This window comes from Eriocheir sinensis, unplaced genomic scaffold (assembly GCF_024679095.1).
Source record: "Eriocheir sinensis breed Jianghai 21 unplaced genomic scaffold, ASM2467909v1 Scaffold103, whole genome shotgun sequence".
NCBI classification, from domain to species: domain Eukaryota; kingdom Metazoa; phylum Arthropoda; class Malacostraca; order Decapoda; family Varunidae; genus Eriocheir; species Eriocheir sinensis.
Window position 1 is genome coordinate 736,764 of NW_026110330.1, and position 15,251 is coordinate 752,014.

The 15,251-nt window shown below is 37.0% G+C and overlaps 1 protein-coding gene and 1 long non-coding RNA gene across 9 annotated transcripts in view; both read right to left on the reverse strand.

Annotated features, from left to right (window-relative positions):
• The window catches only part of LOC126989048 (uncharacterized), a 53,614-nt gene continuing 38,363 nt past the window's right edge, over nt 1-15,251 (reverse strand). For 7 of the 8 annotated variants that reach the window (XR_007742827.1, XR_007742830.1, XR_007742826.1 and 4 more), the window contains one exon: nt 1-321. Coding sequence is in view for 4 of the 8 variants with exons in the window: in XM_050847594.1 (XP_050703551.1) it covers nt 254-321 (68 nt within the window). In the remaining 4 variants the exon portion in view is untranslated. The remainder of the gene's footprint in view (nt 322-15,251) is intronic. The other variant, XM_050847596.1, reaches the window with a different exon arrangement.
• On the reverse strand, nt 7,905-15,061 carry LOC126989049 (uncharacterized). The gene is made up of 2 exons (XR_007742833.1): nt 12,290-15,061; nt 7,905-9,519 (listed from the first exon to the last, which is right to left on the reverse strand). It is a non-coding gene; the product is annotated as an uncharacterized LOC126989049 (long non-coding RNA).

Sequence of the window (15,251 nt, forward strand, 5' to 3'; positions counted from 1 at the left end):
GCCACCCATGATGTGAACAAAGGCACCCAAGGCAGGCCAGCCATGTGCTGCCAGGTCAAGTGGGCAAATTACCCTACTTTCCCCCTTAAAATTACCCTGTTTGCTTTAAAATTACTCAGTTTGCCATCTGTTTTATACATAAACACACACACACACACACACTATATATATATATATATATATATATATATATATATATATATATATATATATATATATATATATATATATATATATATATATATATATATGGTCAAAATGTAATATTCATACTCATCAGTGTGTACTGCTGTGTAGAGTTGTTGGTAAACCATGTCATGCCTGAGAATAGAAATTAAAGTGTTTGGTGACTATATTAAGAAAATTACATTAAAGAATCCTGATGGATCCTAGCATCATGACTCATGAGGACTGACTTCAGTTTGTGAGTATGTAGTACTATGTTATATTCAATGTATAGGTCAGTGCGCTCTCTCTCTCTCTCTCTCTCTCTCTCTCTCTCTCTCTCTCTCTCTCTCTCTCCTAAATAGCTAGATTTCAGAGGGTTTTGCAGTCTGTGGTGAAATTACTCTAGAAATCTGTCTTTGTCTATGCTTCTACCCATTACCCTGATAGTGTTCAGATTACCCAAAAACAGGGTAATTACCCTGCACCTGGCAGCACATGATGTGCTTGGCAGTGTTACGCAGATATGACACCCTGGCTAGTGAGAATGAAGAATGTATGCAATCTGCACGGTTGCAGACCATCAGTGGCACACACAACACTGCAAACGCTAATCTCCATGAAATCCATAAAATAGTGGAAGAGATACATGGTCAAGGGAGGGAGACTAGAGGCCAGTAGACAAAGACACTCCTTCACCCTAAAGGCACACAATTTCCCAGAAGCCAGAACAACAGAGGCAGAGGTGTTGAGCTACCAAGTGGAGAAAAGAAGTCATTTTGAAGGACCTGTAATTATACCATAAAAAAAGACTGTACATTTGGCTAAAATGGAATCAGCTGTCCTTATGAACACTCAAAATCATGCCCAAAGCTCCTCACACTTGGCTTGGACAAACAGATACACAATGCAGACAAGGGAAGCATTGTAAAGACTTACACCAATTTGAAAATTTTGTTGAGTTTTGAATTAATATAACAGTTTCTTGTCAAAATCACATTCTATATTACTGAAATAATAGGCCTGGCCAGCGATGGTCAGGGCTGCCACTCAAGTGCCTCGCCATAACTGTTATTTTGTCCTTCAACTGCTGTGCTAAATCCCTCACTCACAGAATTTTCTAATGAAGAAACAGTAAATTTTAAAATTAAATCAAATCTAACCTAACTAATCTCTAACTTAAGGCTTTGCGTCTTAACCCCTTGAAAATTAAGAAATTTATATCATTGTTATTTCTAAATTTTTCAACCTAGTTCAACTGTGAAAATGTTGAGATCTATTCAATGAAACAGTTAAGGTTTGATTGTTTCATGGATGCTGTAAAGCAGTATATAATACCATTACTTTTACATGTGGTAAAGTTATCCTTTTGTTACAGAGAACCAGCTGTATCGCAAGAGAAGAAACAAATGGGTTCAGATTCCTTCAACACTGGGAGAAGTGATGGATATTCTGCTTTTTTATCATGTCACAAGTGGCTGTCATGCTGGTATTGATAAAACCAAGTCCAGGATTTCTGACCATTATTACTGGCTTGGTATGTCAAGGGACGTCATTGCATATGTAAGTAAATAACACCTTCAGGTAAAAGTTTTATTGCACTTTTATCTGTGTATATTTTAGTTATTAGTTGTATTTTTTGAAGTCCACAAAAGTGAAGGTTCAGATCATAGGTTTAGGAATTAACAAATTTCACACTCAGAATATAAAATATGTAGTATATTACTGAAATGCATACTGTACTATCTGTTTCTCTTTAATAATGCTAATATCTCTTTCTATTTTTTATTGATATTTCCACGCTGACTGCTCTTCTGAACTTGCTAACTGCATGCCTCACCCCCTCCCGCAGCCCCGCTGCACGCAATTTTCTACTCATGCTCATCCCTATTCTGTCCAAACCCCTTATGCAAGAGTTAAGCAACATCTCCACTCTTTCATCCCTCATGCTGGTAAACTCTGGAACAATCTTCCTTTATCTGTATTTCCTTCTGCCTATGACTTGCACTCTTTCAAGAGGAGGATATCAGGACACCTCTCCTCCCGAAATTGATCGATTTGGATATATCTATCAATTCTTTTTTGGGGAAGCAGCGAAAAGCGGGCTTTTTTTTTCATTATCTTTTTTTTTTTGTGCCCTTGAGCTGCTTCCTATGTTTAAAAAAAAAAAATCCACCAAGACAGTATATAATAATTTTGTCTGCCTTCTGTTTAAAGTCAGCAACACAACACAAGGTGATAGTGTTATTTCCATTTAATACTTGATATTAGCAACACATCAAAAATAATTATGCCACAGCTACAATTCTTTACAGAATCAGGATAGAAGCACAATAACCCTGCCTACCTTTCAGGTTTACTACATCCTTTCTTTACTTTTTTCAGATATCAACTTGTACAACTTGCCAGACTTTTGAGGTTGTAAAGACACAAGCTCCCACACTTAAACAAATTAAGGTGTCTCAACCCATGGAAGTCGTAGGCATGGATCTTATTGGTAAGTGTTTTGGTGTATTTATCGCCTCTACATCAATGGATAATATTTAATAATGTTTAGTCCATTTCTTTCATGCTTTGTTGGTGGACAGACGGAATGAAACAGATTATAGTTATTGCTGTCAAATTAACACACACACATATTTATACATGTGTGCAGTATCTGTCATAATGTTGTTTAAGACTGAAGATTTTGATATTTTTTATCAATGTACTGAAGCTGATGATTGTCAAAATTTAGTATAATTGTTAGTGTCATCACTATTTGTCAAACTACATTAGTGTAGCATATTAATTGTCCATTATGTAAATTCCAGCTATTGTCACATGGATTTCCATGCTTGTTTTCAATTTACCATAATTTCTTGAGCAATAGGTTAAGGCTAGATCTAGTGGAATATATATATATATATATATATATATATATATATATATATATATATATATATATATATATATATATATATATATAATATATATATATATATATATATATATATACAGATATGAGAAATTCGATTTCCAGGATTTACATGTTATTACAGGAAAAGCTAAGGTAGTGTTGCAAGCAGGCAGTGACAAATACAGTTCGGCGACATGACATGCTCATCTTGTCCAGGACCTCATCCAGTATAATGAAGGGCAATCAGTTTCTAGTTTATTAGAATGCATATGAGATTTTAAGATGCATGATGAACCCTTGCATGTTTTATGGTGTCTTAAAAGTTTTAGGTGAACATCGTGAAATATATTATATTTTACCTGTAAAAATGTAACTCATTTATTTACTTTTGCTAAGGTTTCACATCAGGAAGTATGGTCCCTCTTCTTACTGTTTCTTATTATTGTGTGTACATAAACACATTACTTTCTCACACTTATGTTGGCTAATAGTTCACTCTATGATGGCATGTTCCCCTGCAATGACCTCTGTATCACATTTACTGCTTTCTCTTACTTATTTTTGTTATGTGGTTGCCACTAGCATTAGGGCCCCCAGTTACTGTTATTAGGTTATAAGAAATAGCAGCTGCACTTAATTAGCCTAACTGTTACCTTCTTCTGACAAATTAAAACCTAAAGGGTGGGAATGTACAGTGAAAGCCATAAATCCTCGCACAAACTTCAAAATTATGGCGGAAAAAGTCGGACCAGAAAACCCTGTCACCCGCCCTTTAGGGTTTAACCTCCCCTGCTTCATGCCCTGGCCAGTAATCCTCACATCCCCTGCACTTAGGAGTTTGGTTCAGTAGGTTTTGTATGCCTTATTTATATTACTATAAAATCTTACCATCCTCACACCAGATAAGATAATGGTTTTTTGCATGTGGAATTTTGTATCTTAAGAGATCTTACAAATGACAGAGTGTTGCTCTGCGATGGATTTCTCAATTGACTTCATTGATTTAGAAATGATGAGTTAAGGGATGATGATAGAAGATACTTTGATGCAGTAAATACTGTTACATTTACAATTGCCACAATTTAATTTTCCACAATATTTTGAAACAAAACAACTTAGCATTCAGTGTTCCATTGTAATGACACCTTTATTATCTGTTTTCTGCCACCACATAGTAAGTCATTACAGTGCTGCTCCTCATGTTTTTCAGCTAAATGATATCCATCGTGGGGATGATATATGCCACTACATGTATACTGATATATTTTCACTGTATTACAGGACCACTAGCGATGACCAAGAGTGGGAGTCAGTACGTATTGACAATTGTGGATTACTTCACCAAATATGTACTGTTGTTCCCTCTTCCAAGAAAGGATGGGACAGGTGTCAACAATTGCATCAAGCAGTACATAAGCATGTAAGATGAATTTCATTGATACGTACTGGTTTTGTAGGTCTTTGTATTCCAATGGGACAATCCTTAGTGTAATAAGATATCAATAGTATTTCCTTTACAGTATTCTTAGGTAGAATAAGCATAAACATACACAAAATATATTTTATGTAAAATATTTATGGCACTGTAAGGTCCATGAGGGAGAATGTGTAAGCTCGCTGTACCATATGGTGTGTTTATGTTTTCACAGATTAGAGCACCAAAACGCCTCATCTCTGATCAAGGAAGGAGTTTTGTAATAAGGTATGGATCATTTAGAATGACAGGTATAATACTGGAGCTTTTGAAATTGACAATTTTTTTAAGTGTCTACTTAGTATATATATATATATATATATATATATATATATATATATATATATATATATATAGATATATATATATATATATATATATATATATATATATATATATATATATATATATATATATATATATATATATATATATATATATATATATATATATATATATATATATATATATATATATATATATATATATATATATATATATATATATATATATATATATATATATATATATATATATATATATATATATATATATATATATATATATATATATATATATATATATATATATATATATATATATATATATATATATATATATATTTATATATATATATATATATATATATATATATATATATATATATATATATATATACATGTATGACTTCTTTAGATAGTCACTTTGAAAGGTTGTCCATACTTAATAGGCCTCACCAATTTTTCAGTTCGGTTAAATCAGGAAATTTTGAACTTATGATAATGGTTGTGCACTATTTTGTACCTCCCATACTGTAACCAAGTAGGGGGGAAGGAACACCACCTCCTTACTGTCAGCTGAAGGAGAGGACATTCATGTCCCCTGATCCCTGTCACACATTCATTTGCTGCCGTGCAGTCCTGCCACAACAGTAGTTGTCACCCTCCATGACTTCTTGTGGAAAGTTTAATATTTTCTTTAGTGTTTAGTGTAGCGTGAACGGATTACTCAACCCATGGCTATAAGCTACATAAATGTGTTAGGATGATTAACACATATATAAATAATCTTACGGTTTGTTGAAAATTACTCGATCATTGACAGTTTCTACAATGTGTGCAATATTTTTACATGCAATGCCTCATACTTTCAGATCAACAATGACTTCTGCCAGCAAATGGGAATAAAAAGGTGTGTCTCCAGTGCTTATCATCCCCAGACCAATGGTTAGTTTGGCTTAATTATACAGTATACTTTGAAGCAGGATGCTTCAATTAACACAACTTGGGAACCAGCTTTTATTAGCTTAAGTTTTATCTGGCACTGCTTAGGGAATCATTTAGTAAAAGTTTTGTTAACAGCTTTCCTCTAATAAAGTGGTGGTGCTTATCATCCAGGGCATAACAGTTCACTTACTATTTACCAAGTATTATCAATTTAATGACGAGATTTTCTGTTCTCTTTTCCTATTACTCTCGCACGTCCTCTGCGTGTATCAAATCACACGAGAGACTAATCACAAGGAGAGAGTATTCGCCGGCTGCCTGGGATTGAACCTGTGACGAGAGTGTCGGAGAGCCACTCCTTACCGAGTTGGTTATGGGAGGATGTTCATCAGGCATAGTCACTGCAGTACATAAACAGCTTTGTTTGGTCTAAAGTACTACTATTCTTGTGCTTTTCTTGCCTTGGAATGTCATGCAGATCAGGTCCCCATTAGAGTATGGGCACTGTAAAGGAACTGCACAGCAAACAGTCTCAGGTGTAGCAGATTTATTTTCACTGAGCTTCTATAACAGTGGGATTATAAAACAGTAATGTTGCTGTGATAGTGATATGGCAGATCAGTTTGAACACATTTCCTGATATCATATGAGTTGAGTTATGTGGCTTTTATTTGGTTCTTAAGATTGGTATCCATTTCTAGGTTTGGTGGAAAGAGTAAACGGTATGGTGAAACGCCGAGTAAGCAAGCTGTTGGTTGACCGTGGCAAAACTGGGACGAGAGTCTGCATGACATCATTTTCTCAATAAACGCTCAGCCACAGTCAGCTACGAAGTACACCATTTTTCCTAATGTTTGGTCAGGAAGCCCACACACTTTTGGAGGTCAGTATAAACATTGTTTTTGGTGCATGTAATGCCTAAAAGTAACAGTTATTGGTGTGCATCACATTTTTAGTCAGAGAGGGAATATGCAGAAAACACTATATGATTCATGTGCTTTCAAAAACCGTAATGATAAAATCAACAGAATTATTTTTAGCACTACTGAATAAACTTATGGGGACGTTTGCATTGTCCAACTATATGTAGCTTGTGTAATACGTATTTCATGATGACCAGTATGTCTTATTGATTATGTAGTTCATGTAAATTTGCCTTCCCTCAGATCAAAGGTGTGGACTCTGACACTGACATCATAGAAGATGGCAAGCTTGAGGAATTTGTAGAAGACCATGCAACCACCTACGAAAAGGCATATGAAAAGGTGAGTCTTGACTTTACTTATAATAGTCTCTTTTGAATGGAAATTACAATTTGTAGCATGTATTACTTGCTGACATAATGTAATTGTATTTTGGTAGTACATTATTACATGGATTTGTAGTAATTTCCATATATTGGTTTTACTCTTTTAATAAGTATTAAATTTATAGGCTTAGATCAACCAAACAAAAGCACATGCCAAGGCAAACAAGGCATACGAAAAGAAAAAATCCAAGGGGGTCAAAAGCTTTGCACTGCATGTGGGCCAGCTTGTGCTGAAACGCCAGGCAGCCAACATTGCACGCAAAGGTGGACAGTGTGATCCACTGTGGACTGGCCCATTTAGGTGAGTGACATTTTTTGCTAATCTATGAATGGCATTTGAATATGTAATTTTAGTTTTACTAATCCAGTAAGATGTGATCCACTTTGGAGTGGGTAAGAGAAATTTGTAGTTTATATATGAATGGCTTTTGAATATAATGTTATACTAATTGACAACAACACACTATTGCAAATTTTGCCTCCACAACTTCCATAAAACATAGTTGACAGTTGACTACATTTAAGCATGGTACCTATATTATGTGTGCTGTTAGATTGCATATTTTTCCTGTTGTCTTTTATGGGCATGTTTCAGTTCAGTAGTGATTGTGTTTCCTCATGTACCTATGTTGTGATGTATGCATGTTTTAGTTGATGCTTCTCTCATGTATGAACTTTTCCCCTCTTTCTAGTAGTGTTGAGGCAGAGCCTTGAGCCTCCATCAACTGTCTTTACAGAGAGGTAACAACAGGCTGCAGCGTTGTGGAATTCAGCAGTGGCATGATTAGGGAGACACCACAACTCTGGCTGGCAATGGAGCACTCGCCCAGCTGTGGGGTCCAGCCATTAATTGAGATCACCAGAACCTTTCTCAACTGTTTCCATTGTCTCCACAAAATAATATTAATTATCTTTCTTAACCCTTTCATTGCTAAGCGCTCACAATGAGACTCCCCTCAGGCGCGTTCACAGCGAGCTTTTAGCACCACCAGCAAGTGACGCTAGTGCTCGCTCTTTTAACCTTTGTATAAAAAAACTATTTATCACAGCTAAAAACAAAAACACCATTGGAAAGAGGAGGCCAAGATTTATAATATTCGGTAATGTAAGCCTCTCCTGCGAAAATACAGGCACGTTCAGGGGGTGTTTCCTGTGAAGATGTACATTTATGTGTGCGTGACGGTCAGCCGCAAGGCAACTACTGTAGATCTCTTGATGATGGGTGCTGGCAAGGGAGTATTGCCAACTGCAAACTTTACAACTATTTGGTCAAAATATGAGTCAAGTGATAGGTGAAGCTGTGCAAAAATGTCACTATATTGGGCAAGAATATCCACCACTTGCTCATCCGTAGATTTTCTGTGCTTGGCTGACATGATTTTCCACCAAATTTAGTGAAGAACCCACTCTATTGGCAATCGGACCTGTGTTATGAGAATTAGTTATGGAACACTCACATGTGGGAGATTTGAGTGCAGCTGGAGCTCACAGCGAGTGTTTAGCGCCACCAGCAAATACGCCTAATGCCCACTGCAAACATTTATCAATGAAAGGGTTACTAAAATTTCATTGCAGATTTATTTATTCTTAATGAAATATTGGCTTCTCCATTTCCTTCCCTCATACTCTCTCTTCACATATTCTTTTTTTTTTTATGAAATATTGGCTTCACCATTTCCTTCCCTCATACTCTCTCTTCACATATTCTTTTTTTTTTATGAAATATTGGCTTCTCCATTTCCTTCCCTCATACTCTCTCTTCACATATTCTTTTTTTTTTGTAATGAAATATTGGCTTCTCCATTTCCTTCCCTCATACTCTCTCTTCACATATTCTTTTTTTTTTATGAAATATTGGCTTCTCCATTTCCTTCCCTCATACTCTCTCTTCACATATTCTTTTTTTTTTATGAAATATTGGCTTCACCATTTCCTTCCCTCATACTCTCTCTTCACATATTCTTTTTTTTTTATGAAATATTGGCTTCACCATTTCCTTCCCTCATACTCTCTCTTCACATATTCTTTTTTTTTGTAATGAAATATTGGCTTCACCATTTCCTTCCCTCATACTCTCTCTTCACATATTCTTTTTTTTTTTAATGAAATATTGGCTTCTCCATTTCCTTCCCTCATACTCTCTCTTCACATATTCTTTTTTTTTTTAATTAAATATTGGCTTCACCATTTCCTTCCCTCATACTCTCTCTTCACATATTCTTTTTTTGTAATGAAATATTGGCTTCACCATTTCCTTCCCTCATACTCTCTCTTCACATATTCTTTTTTTTGTAATGAAATATTGGCTTCACCATTTCCTTCCCTCATACTCTCTCTTCACATATTCTTTTTTTTTTTATGAAATATTGGCTTCACCATTTCCTTCCCTCATACTCTCTCTTCACATATTCTTTTTTTTTTTATGAAATATTGGCTTCACCATTTCCTTCCCTCATACTCTCTCTTCACATATTCTTTTTTTTTTATGAAATATTGGCTTCACCATTTCCTTCCCTCATACTCTCTCTTCACATATTCTTTTTTTTTTTTTGTAATGAAATATTGGCTTCTCCATTTCCTTCCCTCATACTCTCTCTTCACATATTCTTTTTTTTTTGTAATGAAATATTGGCTTCACCATTTCCTTCCCTCATACTCTCTCTTCACATATTCTTTTTTTTTGTAATGAAATATTGGCTTCACCATTTCCTTCCCTCATACTCTCTCTTCACATATTCTTTTTTTTTTTTTGTAATGAAATATTGGCTTCACCATTTCCTTCCCTCATACTCTCACTTCACATATTCTTTTTTTTTTTAATGAAATATTGGCTTCTCCATTTCCTTCCTAATACTCTCTCTTCACATATTCTTTTTTTTTGTAATGAAATATTGGCTTCTCCATTTCCTTCCCTCATACTCTCTCTTCACATATTCTTTTTTTTTTGTAATGAAATATTGGCTTCACCATTTCCTTCCCTCATACTCTCTCTTCACATATTCTTTTTTTTTTTTTGTAATGAAATATTGGCTTCACCATTTCCTTCCCTCATACTCTCTCTTCACATATTCTTTTTTTTTGTAATGAAATATTGGCTTCTCCATTTCCTTCCCTCATACTCTCTCTTCACATATTCTTTTTTTTTGTAATGAAATAATGTATTCACCATTTCCTTCCTCATACTCTCTCTTCACATATTCTTTTTTTTGTAATGAAATATTGGCTTCACCATTTCCTTCCCTCATACTCTCTCTTCACATATTCTTTTTTTTTTAATGAAATATTGGCTTCTCCATTTCCTTCCCTCATACTCTCTCTTCACATATTCTTTTTTTTTTTTAATGAAATATTGGCTTCACCATTTCCTTCCCACATACTCTTAATTCACATATTCTTTTTTTTTGTAATGAAATATTGGCTTCCATTTCCTTCCCTCATACTCTCTTCACATATTCTTTTTTTTTTTTATGAAATATTGGCTTCTCCATTTCCTTCCCTCATACTCTCTCTTCACATATTCTTTTTTTTTTTTTGTAATGAAATATTGGCTTCTCCATTTCCTTCCCTCATACTCTCTCTTCACATATTCTTTTTTTTTTTTTTAATGAAATATTGGCTTCTCCATTTCCTTCCCTCATACTCTCTCTTCACATATTTTTTTTTTTTTTTAATGAAATATTGGCTTCTCCATTTCCTTCCCTCATACTCTCTCTTCACATATTCATTCTCACAGGTCCACACCATCTCAGTGCCCCATGCTTCACCCACTCCACAATCCACTTTTTCACTGTCACACCGATACCAAACTGCTTATGCATGCTTTCACTACTTTCTCCATCTCATCCGGACACACATGTTTTGATGGGGCTACCCTATGTTATATTATAATAGTGATGCAACTTAAGGTAATGAATGTTTATATTTGCAGGATTTTGGAAATAACAGAAAGGGACACAGTAAAGCTGGCTCACGTCAAGATTGGACACGATGATGTTCCCCTGGCACGGATGGTGGCTTACGATCAGCTTAAGCCTGTAAAGTTCGGTGCTCTTCACAGGCCCTCAGAAGAGCTGCCAGCAGGCAGTTCTACTGATACAGACCCTGAACTACACCTCAATGAGGAATTATACCAAAAAAGACAAGGCCTTTCCATCCCTGTGTCAGTTACTGCCCATCCTAATCCAGGGACACAAGGCATCCAGACACGGAGGAAGACGTCATTCTGATCGGAACCAGGGCCAAGGCTGAAAGAGAAGCCGTGTGTCTGCCCCCTGTGCCAGCCAGTCGCCAAGATCCACAAATGGAGGTAATGATTCAGATTCTTGAAGAGAGAAGGTGGCTCACTGATGACCACATGAATCATTGCCAGGCCCTCCTCAAACATCAGTTTCCCGAGGTTGATGGCCTCCAAAGCTGTGCAATATTTGAGGCGGTGGAGCATATTCGTGTTGGTACCCCTAGGGGGAAGTTTGTTCAAATTATCAATGTCAGTAGTAATCACTGGATTACAGTAAGTAACATTCAAAATTTTCAAGAAGGTAAAGTAAGAATCTATGACTCCATGTTCACTAAAGTCGGTATGTCCCACCGCCAAAAATTCATTGAACAGCTTGGGTGGATGCTACACACCTCTAGCGATGCCATAACAATGGAATGGCGTGATGTTCAGCGTCAGAGGGGCGGCGATGCTTGCGGCTTGTATGCCATCGCCAATGCTTATGCACTCTGTGCAAATATCAGACCTGAGGAGTGTGCATGGGATCAAGATAGTTTGTACGACTGGCTGGTTGGATGCCTTCAAGCCGGAGAACTGTCTCAACCCCCTGTAACAGTACCCCAAAGGAACAATAAGGGTACTGTTCACACTGAGGTGGAAACAGTCTTATGTAAATGCCGTTTGCCAAACAATGAGACCCGTCCCATGATTGCCTGTGATAACTGCAACGCGTGGTATCACTTCAGCTACGAGGGAGTGTCAGAAGCTAACAGCCAGACATTCCACTGCAGCAACTGCAGGTAACTTCTTTTCAGATGCTATTTGAAAAGTACCTAGAGAAGAATAGGAAGCTGTTTGCTGCATTCATGGACATAGAGATGGCATATGAAAGGGAAGGGTTAATGGAGTAACATCCCATAAACCCTTCCTGTCAACCTTGTCATATACCATCTCTAGGTCCTTGAATGCAGCAAACAGCTTCCTATGCTTCTCTAGGTACTTTTCAAATAGCATTTTCAGTAAAAGAAAATAATCTACACAACCTCTTCCTTTCCTAGAAACACCTTGGTGTAGATTTGCTCTAACCTCTCAATGTTTCTGTGTGTGATAATGCCGCACCGTGGAGCAGTATTCAAGCATTGATCTCACAAGTGTGATATACTACTACTAGTTGTATAAGTGTTTTTTTTTATACAGTTATGTTGATTACACTTAAGGATCCAAAAGTGTTCAGTTGGCTGTGGCACTGATGTGTTCTGTGTGAGTGTTGAATTTTAAGTTAATGGAGAATTGAACTCTGAGGTATTTGTGTGTGTGTACAATTCACATGAGCATTTGGGTTGTAAGGCCATGTTGTGAGTCAGAAACAATGTTGTTTGTGTCAAGCAGATTTCATTATGTGTTTGTGTATTGTGTTCAAAGTTCCACATGGAATCAGTGTTAGTGAAATGGGGCAATAATTGGCTGTGTCAGTCCAGTCACCTGTCTCAAATAAAGGGTTGATGTTTGTCAGAAGCCAGTCAAAGTAATGATGAGGATGATATATATTGGATCAAGGAGTCCCTGGAGGACGGGGCTAAGGATTTAAGAATGAAGGCAAGGATGTTGTCGGGCCCAGTGAATTTACTTGTCAAGTCCTTCTGTAATGCCAGGATTCCCCCTCTCCTCCCCATACTGTTAATGGGAATGTTGAGGGGGGCTGTTGGAAGAAGGGGCTGTGTGGCATGGTTGGTGTCTGGTAGTGTTCTTGGGTGCACACTAATTGGAACGGTGTTGTGGGCTGGTTACTACTGTGATATTGTTGTCTTTCTGTGATATAATAGTGTTGGTAGCATATTTGCATGCCCTAAAGAATTTGAAAAAATGTTTATGTTGTTACTTAAATTGTCTGCGAGGAAGGTTGCTATGTGTTTGTGTTCGGCAAATTTTATGTTTTTGTTAAGTGTTTTTTGGGGGGCCATCTAATTATCTGTTGTGTTGTATGTCTGTATCTGTACCTTTTTTATTATTATAATTAGTAGTAGCAGTAGTAGTAGTAGTAGTAGTAGTAGTAGGTAGATAGTAAATTAATACACAATTGTGTAAATAACTATATGTAATTTACCAAATATATATTTATGCAAGAAATTTTGGAGCCTTCTTTGACCCTTAAATTAATTATGGATGGTTGTTAGACTACCAAAGGAATATCTTGTAACATGAAGAACTAGAGAACTAGAGAGCATGAAGAACTGGGGTCTTCCTTAAGCCCTTGGGAGGGAAGGAAGGGGAAAAACGTGTACCAAGGTAAGTAAGATCTTGCAGCATGAACTGGGGTCTTCCTCCGAGCGCTTGGGAGGGGAAGAAGGGCACAGACCTGTTACCAAGGTAAGGAATCAAAATCATGCTATATGAAGAACTGAGGACTTCCTCAGAGCCCTTGGGAGGGGAGGAATTATGTGAAAATATGTACCAGGGGGGATCTTATAACAAATGATGTCCTTAGAAGAGAAGAAAATATAAATGGATAGCTCTCTGGGACCTATTACATTCTTAAATAGCCATTTTTCCAGCAAGATACTTGATTCCTGTAGACAATCAAACCTCACCCATAGCACAGTGTACCGCAATGTAATTCTGATAACCTGAGTTGTTATACAGTAGGGTCATATGTAGTAGACCCCACATAATTATAAGAGAAAGCAATCTGCTTTGGGGGGGGGGGGGTAAGCTATTTATATAGCACCACCCCTCACTTTTTTTTAGATCATCTTCAAAATTCCCTTAAAGGGCTTATATAAAGAAAAATAAAAAGCACATATGCATGGCATGCTCAATTCGCTCACCCCCCACACACACAAAAAAAAGGGTCTCATAGGCTATGCATATCGACATTTTTTTTACTATAGCAAAAGGCTATTTGCCGTTAATTTACTGATGAATCATTGTCATGAAGGCTATTTATTGTCCCTTCACTTCATTTATACAAAGCAGAGCGTTGTAATGTATTCACTGATGTTTTCCTATGAAAGAATATAACAATATGCCCTTCCGTGCTGGAAAATAATGGGAGGACATTTAGGAATTTGAGGACGCGGCGGAACACGATACCGTAAGCCTTAATGTCCTCCCTTTTGTTTGTAAACAAAGGGGGACATTTAGACGGGGGAGGACACTGTGGCGTGTGACACCGGGCATAAACTGATCACAAATGCGTTGATATATATTATGAAATGGTTTGCGTGAGTGATGATTTTTTCTCATTTTTCTCGCTTTGATGGAGGAGCCTTTAACCCGAGAAGTTTCTGGTCCCTACAGAGTTTGGGATGAATAACTCTGTAGGGACCCAAAACTCCTCGGATTGGCCCTGTAAAACGGCCCCTAAACCGACCTTTGGAGGGACCCAAAACTTCTCGGGTTTAACTCGTAATACTTTGCACAGTCCCAACACTTTATTTTTCCCTCTCATGTATTACCAATAGATAACATAGGAGAGGGAGGGAATCCAACACCCAAACAGACTATTTGAAATGGTTATACTGAAGTCGTTTGATCCTAATTCTGTCCTTTCATGGGTTTTTTCTTTATTTCCAGGGGTAGATTTGTGACCTCGATGGTAGTTTGATCCTTCCTCTGTATCATGAACCTAAAAACACAGATTTGCCAAGGTTTTCGTAGGAGTTTTGAACATTTCCAGGAGCAGTTTTGTGGCCCTGGTGGTAGTGTGACCTTTCCTCTGTACCATGAACCTATAGAAACACACATTTGTCAAGGATTTCCTAGGAGTTGTGGGCATTTCAGGGGTAGTTTTGTGGCCCTGGTGGTAGTGTGACCCTTCCTCTGTACCATGACCCTGAAGAAACACACATCTGGCAAGGCCTTCCTAGGAATTGTGGGCATTTCCAGGGGTAGTTTTATAACCCTGGTGCTGGCCTAACCCTTCTTCAGTTGCAGGAACCCCACAAAACACTCATTGCAACCCA